At 39.3% G+C, this 14484-nt stretch overlaps 1 protein-coding gene across 2 annotated transcripts in view; it reads right to left on the reverse strand.

Annotated features, from left to right (window-relative positions):
* Positions 1-14484, reverse strand: part of smad2 (SMAD family member 2) — a 55565-nt gene that overhangs the window by 3508 nt on the left and 37573 nt on the right. For both annotated transcript variants that reach the window (XM_060908800.1, XM_060908799.1), the window contains exons 10-11: positions 5860-5997; positions 5630-5774 (exon numbers count right to left, since the gene is read on the reverse strand). In XM_060908800.1, the coding sequence (XP_060764783.1) occupies positions 5630-5774; positions 5860-5997 (283 nt within the window). The remainder of the gene's footprint in view (positions 1-5629; positions 5775-5859; positions 5998-14484) is intronic.

The raw sequence follows: 14484 nt of genomic DNA on the forward strand, positions 1-14484 counted from the left end.
ATTTTTTTTTTTTTTTATATTAGTGCGATTAAAATATTTAATTGCGATTAATGTCGCAACTGTCATAGTTAACTCGCGATTAATCGCAATTTAATCGCACATTTTTGTCACATGAAAAACCATTGTAATTCTCTTAGCATAAAAAAGTGAATGGGCTTGCTCACCGTTCGAACTACGGGGGTACTCGGGGGATCCGAGATCCCCTGAAACAGACATGAGATCCCTTGAAAACATGATTTGGGAAATGTTGGGGGGTCTCTAAAATATTGGCAAAATGATGTTTATTGACATAGCAATCGTGTGTAACGGGAAGCATTTGCATATCCGAAGTGAGCGCGCGATGGAGATCCGCGCTCTGAGACAAGCGCAAGCACCCCCCCAAGGGAAAAAAGGGACCCCCCGAAAATATCGGCATAGTTCGTACACTGGTTGTACCAATTTTTTTTTTTTATTGCAGAGCATAACACGTCTTGTCACAGCCACTGCAAAATCGGGCTGGAGCCACCGATGGGAAAACGAAACCTAAGCCGAGCACCGTGGCTCTTCAGGGGAGGGCAGAGGACTCTGGCTGTGCGGGGCGTGGCATCATGTCACAGAGCGTTAATCTCGCGATAAAATTATCGCCGTTAAAATCGAGTCAAGTTAACGCGTTAACGCGACATTTTTGACAGCACTTATTTATATATATATATATATATGTGTGTCAATAAAAACAAAACAATTAAACTTTGTGTGTTTATTAAGACATAAGTTAAATTGTAAGCAAAAAAAAATATTTTTTGTAAGCAAAAAATGGACTTTAGAAAAATATACAATTGTGCAAAATAAGTTGTCTTACAAAACAGTGGTCTGCGCAGGACAGTTTGTAGCCATACAGTCTGTTAGAGCAAGCCTAACAGCTTGAGCACGGAACTGCCAGTGTTGCCAGATTGGGCGGTTTTAAGTGCATTTTGGCGGATTTGAACATGTTTTGGGCTGGAAAACGTCAGCAGTATCTGGCAACACTGCTGATAACTTTGTTTATACTCTTGAATAGCTCTTCTTCATGACGACAACCGGAAGTGTACCAACACGATGGGGCGTGTAGCGCCACCTGTGGCTGGGGTGCACAATGTACCTCACACAATAGCTCGATTTTCTTGTGTGCATGTAGGATTGGATTTCTCTGGCACCCCCGCTGGGACCCTTAGCTCGATTACCGACAGTAGCTCGATTTGGATGTGCATGTAAACGCACTGAGTGTGACTAACGTTAGTAATTTATACATACAGGACACTTTTTCGATGGAATAAAAACATGTTCTATTCCCTTCTAGCAGGTTTCATTCCTTTGGTTTGATAGCATGCAATATTGTTAGCATATCGCTTAATCCTACGTCTATTACGTCACTCTACTCAATGGAGAATGAGCGCTGAATATGGTTTATGATATTGCATGGTTGTCAAGACAACATGTCACATATCGGAGATGTAAAACATCCGCACTAGCGAGCGACTGACAATTTGTAAACAAACATGGCTGCCAGATTTGCTTTGTTAAATATGGACGATTTTAAGAGAATTTTGAAAGAGAAAGACGTGTTGAACACCTGAAAGGAATGAGCATGTATAATAATAATACTGGCTGGCTTTTTTCTTTTTTTTTTTCTCCACGGTACATCAAATGTATTCCATTCAGCTTGCATGATCTTGAACTTGTCTTTGAATCGTTCAATATCGTGCTAGCTGAATGGAATACATTTGATGTACCATGAAAAAAAAAAAGCCAGCCAATATTATTTAAATATTACTGAGATTAACTACGACATACAATGCACTTCTTAAAACTGAACTTTCCAGGGACTGACTATCAGTTTGCAGACCTGCGAGTCATGTTTGTATGGTTACAGATGTGTACTACATTCTCAAACGCATTTTAATAGCTAAATGTGTTTTACAATGCCTTTTTCAAAGAAGTAATTCAGATTTTAAAAAACAATGCATTTTAAACCTTAAGGAATACACAGAGGGGGAAAAAAAGGGGGGGGGGAAAACGACAGAACCTTCCTGAGAAGCTTATCATAAAGTGGTGAAAATATTTGTGATAAACTTCTTACCATTTATTACTTATGAGATTAAGAGACTCGATAAGAAACTTGGAAGATAAAGCAAAACTGGAATGTTATTCTACAAGCTCAAATACACTATTAAAAAAAAAATTTATATATATATATATATATATATATATACACACACACATATATATATATATACACACACACATATATATATATATATACACACACACACACATATATATATATATATACACACACATATATATATACACACACACACATTTTATATATATATATATATATATATATATATATATATATATATATATATATATATATACATATACATACATACACACACACACACACATATATATGGGTCCGTCTCAGAAACTGGTCTCTCATTTGGGACATTATGGTCAAAAAATAAATTTTCTAATTTTACTTTTTTTTTTTTGCATTTACCTAACACTATGTTTCTTTTGTCATGTTTAATAAGAATAAAGATAGTATCTTGTTTTATCTGGCTTCCACTGAGGAACATTTTTTTATTACAATTCAAATGTTTTAGTAAAATTGATTTCCATATAAAATAACTACATCATGAAGAATTAAAGCCCCTCCTTCACAGAAGAGTGAAAATATTGAATAAATTTCCTCTTTTTGATTGCTCGGGTTAAAAATGCCAAGTTATGATGACTGAATTGATTCTTCACTTAAATATGAATAATATGATACATTTTGGGTATTTGAGATGGCGAAATAGGACACAATGGAAAAATCAAGAACACACCGGAAAGATGAGAAGAACGGCGGTGGTAAAAGAACAGCGACTGTACCGGCTGAAGGTCGCGCGGGTCTCTGCTGCGGCACGCGAGCAACAGGACATCACTACCGCACCGGACGGAGTGCGAGGCAGGGGCGGGGCAAAATGACTGGCCGTAGATTCTATCAAAAGTTCGATCTAAATTGACCATGGTTGCAAAATATTGGCCAAAAATACACAAACACTATGAAATATGAAAGTAAGACAAAAAAGAAAACATTCTATCGCCTTATACTGCAAGACTAAAACAAAATAAAACCGTCAAAACTCAGCTTTTCAGTGATAACGTCCGAACAGATCACCCGCGTAACAGAAAGACCGCAAATGGAAGCACGATCAACTTCTAACTGTTGGAGTGGAAAATTCCATTCTACACATGCAAATTGTTAATGTGTGTCCTTCCTTGCACACAAATAACATGCTACGGTAAAAAATAGACCACAACTCATTTTATAGCTCAGAAATCCATACAAGACCAGCTACCATCGTAACATATTCTGTAAGAAACATATTCTATACCTAACTTTCAGCTTTCGTTTTAAAAAACAAAATCTCAGATTTATAACTAAATTTTTATTTGGCGTAGTGATTTTAAGTTACTACTTTTGGTGAGGTCGTGACCTCGACCCTGAGGCTTTCCGTTTAGATCAAAACACACGATCGTATTGGTTTTGGGTCTGCGGAAAATGGAGTTACAACGGTGATCAAATATTTTGCATGATGTTTTATTACGGTTATGATTATTCTGTGAGCGCACCAATCCTTAGGTGTATAAAGTTACAACTTAAAATACAATTAGTGATAACTGTAGACTTTTCAGTGGACTACAACCTTTTTAAGGGAACGCGATGTAGTCGACCATTTATCATGTCCCAGATCAAGCCGCTATTTTTCCACAAATTTACAGAATTTTTGCCAAATTCTGAATATTCACATCAAAGATTTAGTTTTATCTGTATTATTTCTTTCATCATTTTATTTCAAATTAAAACCAACATCACCATACAAAACCATATAGTTTACTGACTGAGTGTATTTAGTGGGGGACCCCCACAGTACCCAGTTTCTGAGACAGACCCATATATGCACACACACAAATCATCTCTGAAATTCAATAAGGCCAAAAAAAAAAAAAAAAAGTGTGTTTCCGGTTACCCGACCGACCCTAAACTTTTTTTTCGTTTTTTTCCCAGTCACGACTTTTACATATAACCCAACCGCATGAACCGGAAGTTTTTGTCACTCACTGGGAAAATCAGGGCTTTCCACAAGCGCCGGCTGCCGGCCATACAGCCGACTACACAATTAAGCCCAGCCGGCTACTTTAATAACTTATTTTTGTAGCCCACAGGCTCTAAATATTAATTTTCGATTTTAATAAAATTAAATGTTTATCTAACGGACTGACAATAATGTCAAACTGAACCGCACTCATTTAAGTTGTGATTCGCGCTGTTTGTACCGATAATAACCACAAATTCCCCGCCGACTTCGTTGATCAGGGGAGAGTAACTCATCCGCGGCCCCGACATGCGGTGTGCGCGCGCACTCGGCGGAGGCAGTAGTGTGTCGGGGCCGTCGGAGGGAACAGAAGCAGAGATGACACTTATTTTGTCTTTCACCTAGAGACATGATTCAAACTTTAAAACGGAGACAAAATTCTCCTGTGTGGATCTGGCATTCAACTTTTTTGCTAGGTTCTATACTTTTTGATCAGTCACAGATCAAACACCATGAGCAAATCTGGAGAAATTCCGGCTTTATAATGGGTGTCTATTGTGTTACACACCAGCGGCGCTCAGGAGTTTAGAGTGTAGGCAGCTTGAAAAAAAAAAGCTCTAACTTTCTCATTTAAACTGTTTTCTCAGCCACAATTTTCACTCTACATACACAATTTTCTCAAAAGTTATAGTCACACATTGTGTGAATCAAGACAAGTGTCTCCCTGAGCGATAGGATTTACAGTTTTTGAATGAGAAGCCTGAAAGTAAGGAGACGACAGCCGCGCTCTCCCATAGACTCACATTATAAACGTGGCAGCGCTTTTACTGCAAAATCAGAAAAGTCACTTGTTTTTAACTCGCTCTAGTGTCCACATTTTTTACACTAGGGACAAAAAAAAATACATTAATGTGTTCATGGGAGCCTTGTAGCACTCAATGTGCAAGAATTTTGTGAATAGCTCCTTTCGTTTCCGTGTAAGTCAGCATTGTTCGAGGAGAGGGAACTCTGAGAAAAAGCACTCTTTGCTTGTTATATTGTGTCTTTTCCCTGCACCGTTACCAAGGCGACGAGCTGCACTCAGGGAGCAGAGAGGGGCGGGGCTGCTCTCTCTCTCTCATGGTGTATTGAGCTGTTATATTTACAGAAAAATTCATGTTAAAAGGTGTCTCATGCTGCATCAGATTCATCAGAAGGTGGTAACTCAGGTGACCTGCAAAGAAATTCATTATATTTTGTGAAATTATTCCTGTCTAAATATAGGTTATGGCAGCCATCTTGAAAAAAAATTCAAAAAAAAAAAATGCCTGCCTACCGACCCTAGTTTTGAAATCTACGTAACCGGAAACACACTTTTTTTTTTTTTGGCCTAAGCCAAATTTAAGTCAAATTCAAGTGTAGCCTTAACTGAGCTGTAAGTAAATTTTAGTACATTAGCATTTTACTGGCTGTCATGTCAAAGCACTGATCTCAAAATGGTTCTTCTTTCAGAACAGAATAATAAAAAAAATTTCATCTTATGGTACCTGTACTCGGCCCCCCAGCCTTTGACAAAGCTCATGCGGATGGTGCACATTCTGGTGAGCTGATAGACGGCCTCGAAGCCCTGATTAACCGACTGAGCCAAGAGCGCTGCAAACTCCTGGTTGTTGAAGATCTTCAGGTTACAGCCTACGAAGAGTAAAACATTCATTCAGGTGTTTAAATTCAAAACACACCTTGGATACAGTCTGTCGTTAAGAGACTAAAGCTTTACCTGGGGGAATTTTGCAGACAGTTGCAGGATGCCAGCCGTACCTCTGGTTACAGTTGGGGCTTTGAACAAAGATGGCGCTGTCGCTGAGACACTCAGCAAAGACTTCTCCTCCGATATAATACAGCCTGACTCCCCGGCCTGCGCACATCAAACGCCTCATGTCAGAATCATATTTACTACACTACACAGACAGACAGAGACAATGTGGGCTTGGGTGGTGGTAATGGGACAGTTTTGTCCGGAGTAATGTAATTTGTACCAATTATATTTCAAAATGTGCAATACTGTTTGTTTTTTTTAAATATTTGGCCAAAAACAGACAAAGAAACCCGACTAGCTTGTTACATCAAGTGAACTGCAGTCCAAAATAGACATTTCACCATTTTGTCCAAGAAAATTAATCTAAGGAGGTCCAATTTCTCAAAAAAAAAAAAAAATTTGCAAATACTAGCTTGATCAAACAGAACATGGAAACCATCCTAATGATTAAAGGATAGCACTAATACTGAGAAAAGACCCAATAAAGACCAAACATGATTACAGAAACCAATAAAAACAGACAAGACGGGTCTACCTGTCTTCAATCAATGAAAACATGCTTGGATGTCCAAAGTTCAGGGATCCCAGCAGTAATTGAAAAAAATAGAGGAATGTAAGAAACTATCAGCAGGGGTCAAGGGCGCTGCAAGCCCCCTGAAGCTGTTGAGATTTTAACATTTAAAGATGCTATAGAACACATTTTTTACATAGATTTAACATAGAAAAGCAACAGAATTTAACAATAATGTGTATCTATTTGATACCGTATTTTGTAATCAATGACATAAGTGGCAAAAAAAAAAAAAAATTATTTATAAAAATTAGATGAAAATGTAGCTTTGAAGAATATACTTCTAACCCGGACACTGTTCCGCTATCTCTTTTATGGACGATATCTTTTTTTTCCACGACATATTCAGGGCTGTGAAATTGTAAATAAGAAATCCGAGGAAAAGGGGGGGTCTGGGGGACACAGCCCCCCAGCATAAGCCGGACACCAAGCCATTTTAAGTGTTATATGGTGTATTCTGAGCATTTCCTGCAAGTAAAAAATTGATCTCAACAAGTAAAATATTTGACTAGTCTTGGTCTTCATTTTGCCATATAAAATACCTATCAACAGTTTTCTCTTTTAAAATGAAAGATCCATGTAAAATACCTTGAAATATCTAATAAGTGCCTATGTATTTTATCTCTTAATCAAAATAAAAGAAAAAAGTGTAAATAACAATTTAAAGAAATGTTAATAAAAGAAAACTTTGATAGGCCTTTCAAAATGACTTTGTGAAAAATCATGCTCAATATTTAAGTGAGAGATACCTGTTGTCTTCCAAATTACACTTAATTCTTGTATTATGTCCTGGCTTTTTCCAAGAATCTGTCACAATGTCTCTTGTCTACAGAGCAAAAGTTTAAAAAAAACTCATGTTTCTATTATTTACATCTTTTCTTTTACTTCTGGTTCCTTCTATTCCTCTTTGCATCACTCCCAGCTATTTCTTTCAATTCATCTTTCAGTAAAGCTATTAGTTATTAGTTCTATAGTATTTGCATTCCTCTATTAAAGCTATTTACAAAATGTTCATAGTCTGTCAAACAGCATCTAATGAAAGTCTTTTAATTTTCTTTTCTTTAACACCATCTCTTTCAGTTTTGCAAACTTGTTCTTTTTCATCTTTTCCTTTAGTCTGTCTGTGTTCTTTTCTAGCCCTCTTTGCATCTCTCTCAAACACCTCCTTAGCTTTCCTTTTTGATGGCATCTTAACTATGTCTGATCTTGCAGCCCAAAATATGTTCAAAACCCACCAAAATGCACTTGAAACCGCCCAATCTGGCGACACTGCTCCTGAGTCGCAGTCAAGACGTGTTCCACGCTCAGCTGGCATAAAACTCCGCGAGTCCGGCTGAGCCGCCGGTCTCGTGCAAGGCGATTAAAACCTATGATTAAAACCGACTAGACCCCCCCAATGATTTTTAATGCAAAAATAGACGTTTTGTGAAGATGATATTTTTCGCGACAGAATCCGCGGAAATTTCACAGCCCTGCATATTGAATTAAGTTCAACACATTAGAAACAAAAGCACAAACGGAGTTAAAACACATTTTCTAGCAAATGGGCGCAGCCATATTGTTTTCTCGTTCTATCGCGTACAGTCTCGCGGTAGAAAAATAGCGGAATTCCGCTAAATAGCGGACGTCTGGGATCCCTGAAAGTTGTATTCCAAGACTAATGCTGCAAATAAGAAAGCAAAGCTAATAGCTTCCAGTTTAACATTGTGCATGACACACAGACCTCAAAAGGCTACGTTTGGCTCAGTAACAGCATTAATATAAGAGAAGTCTATTATTTATTTCTATGAGGTGCAAAGGTCAGACACTGCTCATGTTGCGAATGAACAGTGTAGCATGGTCATGCTTGTGCAGCAGGAGTGAGAAATAACTTTCGTTTGTCAGTATGCCACGTGACGTTGAGAGAAACACCAGGGCTTGTATTACAAGCGCAGAGATGCCTACCCCAAATTTTGAATTTCAGTATTCTTGAAAACATTTTTCAGTATTTTGGAATGACTTTCAGTAACATTAATTTATGCGCATTTCCATTATAAAGGAGGTGTATATACCAATATGTTTAACATTTAAATTATTAAAAAGTACTGTTTTGTGTGAATTGAATAAACAAAACACGAGCAGCCATCTCAACTGAATTTCCACTCAACAAATTTCTAGAGCATACAATACATCACATTTTTATAAATACAATAGTGTTCCCTGTTTGCAGACATTATGGTTGACTACCAATCATTGGTATTGAATGTAACTCCTCAAAAGTATTATATTATATTGCCTGGCAAAATGTTCTACCTGTTAACGGATTCTAATAAAATTAAAAAAAAAAAATTTCTTATTTCATGCCAAAGAGAGTCCGACATTGTTATCTTAATGTCCCAATATATAAATACTTCAGCATAATGCTTCAGAAGAGACATTGAATAAAATGGCATTTATAATTGTATTTAAAACAGTGGAATGATCAATTTTTTGCCACAATCCCAACAGCACTAATCATAAAATTCTGTTTTTGATCATACTACATGTACATTTGCAACACTGAAAAGACTTTGAATTAAAGAAGTACAGCCAGTGTTTGATATTTCAGTGAATAAAAATCAGACGTAAAAAGAAACTGAATAAGTTTAAGTCACATTTCATGGCACTAATTGGCAAGTTCAACTCCAAGCACGGGTCAACCATCACCGCTTCAGCACGGGTCACGTTCCGTGTCTTTTCATCCACAGATTTCGTAAAAAACTGCTGGATACCCCCAGATAAAGGCCAAATCCCATTTCACCCCTTGGACCAACCCCTTGGCCCTTCCCCTCCATTTTGCGCGTTCACGTGAAGGGGTAGGGGTATCCCAATCCCAGTTAACGCGGAGGGGTAGGGGAAGGGGTAGGGCTTCTGTACCCCTCCAAACGGAGATTTTCCTGGAGCTGACTCCGAACGAAGGGGTTTGAGTGATTTCCCACAATGCCATGCGGATTTCAGCGAGATTTCATGCGGATTTCAGAAAGATGGCGGTTCCCGCGGCGAAAGATTGTCATAAATGTATTTTCTCCATTATTTACGTGTTTTAAGTTGTTATCCAGAGGAAACACGCCGCTTGATTCGCTTTCGAGCTGAGAATGAGCAGCGATTTCTGAAATCCAAGCTGCTGCTAAAAAGCTTTGGGAGTGAGTATTGTTTTCGGTTGCTTGACTGCGTACGTTTTGTTCTGTTATTCTCGCTTTTATTGTTTACATGAGTGTTCTGACACCTCATTCTGTCGGATGTGGTGCACGAAGCGCCAAAGATATCCCATTCAGTGGTGTTAGTTAACAAATCACATCCTGCCAGCAGAGATTTCTGGTTCTGGCTCTGACTGTAGCGGCTGGTCGCAGCCAATGACGCATTTGGTCGCGTTTTGCTAACGTAAACGCTGACGGAGGTACGCGATGACGTATGCGATCGTTGAAGGGCTATCCCAATACGTAGGGGTTGAATTTCAAGCCCTATCCCTTGTAGCTCAGTTTCAAGGGGAAGGGCCAAGGGGGAGGGGAAGGGGGAGAAATTAGAATTGGGATTGGGCCTTACTTTCCGCCTGACTCGCCATTTCAGCATACTCCATATGTTTTTTTTTTTGGAGTTGACATGCCGCGTGCAGTCATCGCGACCACCATGAGTGATGTTAATGTCAGTTCTACACAGTTTGCAGTGCGCGTATCCATTGCTCTTTTGACTGGGTGTAATGCACGGCCATTCTACCGTATTGAAAATGGCACGAACAAATGTGTGGAATCTGCGCATGTCACACACAGCACGTGTGGTTGTCGTAAAAATAAATAGCCGTGAATCGCGCATGGATTGAAAAAGTCGCTTGGACATTTAAAAACAACTCACTGGAATTTTTTAAGACTTTATAATAATTCCGTACAGAATAACACTGTTTGCCGTAACATCGTATTTACGTAACTTTTCCGTACAAAATACGACCAATCCGCACTAGTAGGCATCTCTGCAAGCGTTTCTGAGACGTGGAAATTTGTGATTTCACTGTGGAACTCAAACTTGAGCAGCGAGTAAATATCGACTTGCGTGTCGGACTCGGAAAAATCAACAACGATATTCATCTGGAAGATCCCGAAGGGGTGAGTGATGTCACACGTGTAACAATTCAGGTATCACTTTTGTTCGACCAGTCTCAATATGGAATCATGTTTTGGAGAGAATTCTGAAAGTGATTGGGATTCTTGTGTGTCAGATGATCAATGATATCCCGGAGTAAAAGGTTCTCTTTTCAAACCCCCGAGACAAGAAACTGCCAGGTCATGACGGTCCTCCTCTGTAGCGCGAGCGAGATGTGCAGAACACGGTGGTTACCTTTCATCATGTTCTCCTGAACAAAACTAAAAACAAATCGAGTCTTGCAACATTGCAATCTGAGAGCATTTAACACGTTTCAGTTAATAATTAATGATGGCGCGTGCACATTTTTCTTCCCGTTAAAGTGCCTCAGATATGAGGAGATCGGATGTCGCAAGCGTGTACCGTATTTTCCGGACTATACGTCGCTCCGGAGTTTAAGTCGCATCAGCCAAAAAATGCATTATGAAGACAAAAAAAAAAAAACATATATACGTCGCACCGGACTACAAGTCGCACTTTTTTGAAGGGTCAGTCTATCCATAGAATCTGTGATTCTATCTGATAAGCGGCGGTTACTGCACGACTGCATTGTTTATTTAATAAACGAACAGCTGAGCAGTAATAACGCGCCCTTTGCCCTGTAAGTAGCCTAGTCTGATTATTTTAAATATCTACTACTATCTTTAATACCATCACTATCGTTATTTCTAATAGCCTATATCAGGGGTCGGGAACCTATGGCTCGCGAGCCAGATGTGGCTCTTTTGGTGACTGCATCTGGCTCGCGGACAAATCTGACATTTGTTAACAGTTGGTCAAAAATAATTTTGTTAGGCATATATTATCAAAGTTTAAAAAATGACTTCCTGAAATCTAAATGTTAAATTAGCTTTCAAAATATAAAATATGATCACGTATTTGCAATCCATTCCATCTGGGGTTTTTTTCACCGCTGAAGTTCACGGGTGCGTCAGATCAGCCAATCCCAGCAGGCGACACGTCAGACATTAAAAAAAAACGCGATTTTTATTGGACAATAAGGTGCCTACGGGGTCGTGTGAGGTAAAATTACATCCGCTTTATTTAAAATTCCAGCTAGCTACCTGTTGCATGCACAACTAACAAAGAAGATGGCGAAGAGAAAAAAGGATGACGATTACCGAACATTTCAAAATGAGTGGACAGAAGAATTCGCATTTGTGGAGAGAGGAGGCTCGGCTTCGTGTCTAATGACCATGTTCGGATCTACGTATACATGTGAGCAGTCCTTCTCTCATCTAAAACACATCAAGACCAACCTAAGATCGCGTCTAACTGATGAAAGCCTCAACGCCTGCATGAAGCTCAACCTCACCGCATATCAGCCAGATTACAAAGCCATCAGTAAAACGATGCAGTCCCAGAAGTCTCATTAATGGTGAGAAGTGTTTTTTTTCCCCCTTCTTGGCTTCAATATAAAAACGTAATTAAAAATAATACATTCGTACACTCTAAAATTGTTTGGTCTTTTTAAAAATACATAGGCCTACATTTAATTGTATTCATTTTTTTAATGGTATGGCTCTCACGGAAATTTTATTTTTTAAAAATGGGCATTTATGGCTCAGTCAGCCAAAAAGGTTCCCGACCCCTGGCCTATATTATTATTATAACTAATATTAGTAGCCTATTACTAATCGTTACTATCGTTATTACTCGCGGTGGGGAAAAAAAAAAACCATATATGGAGCACTTGCATGTGACGTCACAGCCAATCCAGATTGTGACAGACGCCATCTTGTCGGTCAAACACCATATTTCCGCCTTCTACTTCTGGTTCTACTTCTGCTTTTACTTCTACTTTTTCTTCTGGAAAACCCTACTATATACAATTCTACTGCAACGGCTGCGGCTACAAGCTCTCCCTACCTGTGCACGTTTTTTTTTTATGTTTTTTGTGTGTATTTTTGCGTGTTGTTCGTCTGTACCGGACTTCAATATCCACTACAACCGTATGGACTTACTGGACATGGGTTTCCAGCAGAAAATGACGGTTTGTAGCGATTTCCATCGCATGCACAACATTCCGGACGAGATAGCGAGACAAGCGGGGTCTCCGTGGATTGTTATCGGAAGCAAAGCGAAGGAGGCGGCGCCGGGAGCGGAAGCAAAAGCGAGGCTGAAGAGCCGGCCTGTTGACTAAGCTCAGAAAACAGCCACTCAAACCTCCACTGCTAAGCCTCTACCTCTCCAACGCCAGATCCATGGTAAACAAGACGGACGATTTGGAATTACAGCTGGAATTACCTTATTCTATTCTACAATCGGCTGGTCAGTGCTATACTCAATACTTAAGCAACTTACCCGTCCAATGAGGATTCTTGTTTACAAGATGCCACATCTGAGTTGCTGACAAATCCTGAATTTCTGTAAAGATAACTGTCCAGAGATTTATAAGCACACAGTGCTTCACCACTGAACAGCGAGGGAAAGTTAATGAGGTAATTATACACGTCCGGGTATTCCGCTGGCAGTTCAACATCCGGTCGTGAAAACTCCGTCCGGTAAGCCATAAGGGTCACTAATCTGTAGATCGTTTATTTTAGACATATATCTAGTTATCTGTTCATTAGAAAAATGAGCCGTGTAGTCCGTCGGTTGAAATTGATCCATTCTGTACACGAGTGCAGCAGTATTCAGCGGTGTTTTTGACCGACAAGATGGCGGCTGTGTACTTTCCGGTCACGTGACTGCAAGATCTCTATACGTCGCACCGGAGTACAAGTCGCATGGCCAGCCGAACCATGAAAAAAAGTGCGACTTATAGTCCGAAAAATACGGTAAATGTTGCTCATAATTCTGCGTCTGGTGCACTGTATGTGTGCGCACGCGAGATAATAGGGGAATCAACAAACTGTCCAAACATCAGATCAAATGCCATTTATTGAATAAACGGGGGGTTTTGTTGCTCCAATAATTCCCACGTGGTCACTCTTGTGGTACTGAACACTTGAATCAGATTTATTATTAGTAGGAGACACGAAATCTGCCTGCTTCATTTGCACAAACCTCACCCCCACTGTCGCTTTAGATTTGTGTTTTTTCTTGGAAATTCGTGAACCGAACATCCTGTTGTATAGGGATTTGAACATCCAAACACAACACAGCGCTTTCCCATCATTATTTTTTCCTAAGATTCTGACAACAATATCCAATTTCAGCAAGTAAACAAGCACCGAGAGTCAGATGAGCAGAAATGACCCAGATAACCCGGGTTCCACGTGTGACGTCATGAGAGATTTGCCCTGAAGCAAGGCTGCCTTTTTCCGGGATCCGGAAGCCACGATTCATTGCTAGTTTTGTGCTTGATGATAAAATAAATAACTTCTATTTGGGCAATTCCACGAAATGGTCAACCCAAGGGGTGAAAATTAATTTTGTATATACGGTATTATTAGTAATGACTGGTTCATTCACTGCAGTCAATATTTTTGTGCTGAACTCGTGTCACATAACTGGTGGCCATTTTGAAATTGGCAAAGCCAAGCACATACAGGTAGTCGTCGACTTACGACTGCGTTTGGTTACGACTGACCGGTCGTAAACCGATCTGGTCGTAAGTCGGCCTATGTCAAATGAACGCAAGTATATTGTGATGTGTAATGATATTGTAATCATCTTAAAGTCTTATTTTATCAACATTTTCTTATTTCATTACCTTGGCTCATTATTTGGTTTAAGTCCAACACTGCATACTCAGGGGTGAAAGTAACTTTTATTTCCTGCTGGTATATTATTTTGAGTCATAGTGCACGCACAGTGCGTGCCAAAAAACACACCTAATTATTTATTATTGTCTACTTATCAAGCATTCACTAGGACTTCTTATCACTCAGTAGTACTAGCATAGTACTTTATCACAC

Source organism: Neoarius graeffei, chromosome 25 (genome assembly GCF_027579695.1).
Source record: "Neoarius graeffei isolate fNeoGra1 chromosome 25, fNeoGra1.pri, whole genome shotgun sequence".
Classification (NCBI taxonomy): Eukaryota; Metazoa; Chordata; class Actinopteri; order Siluriformes; family Ariidae; genus Neoarius; species Neoarius graeffei.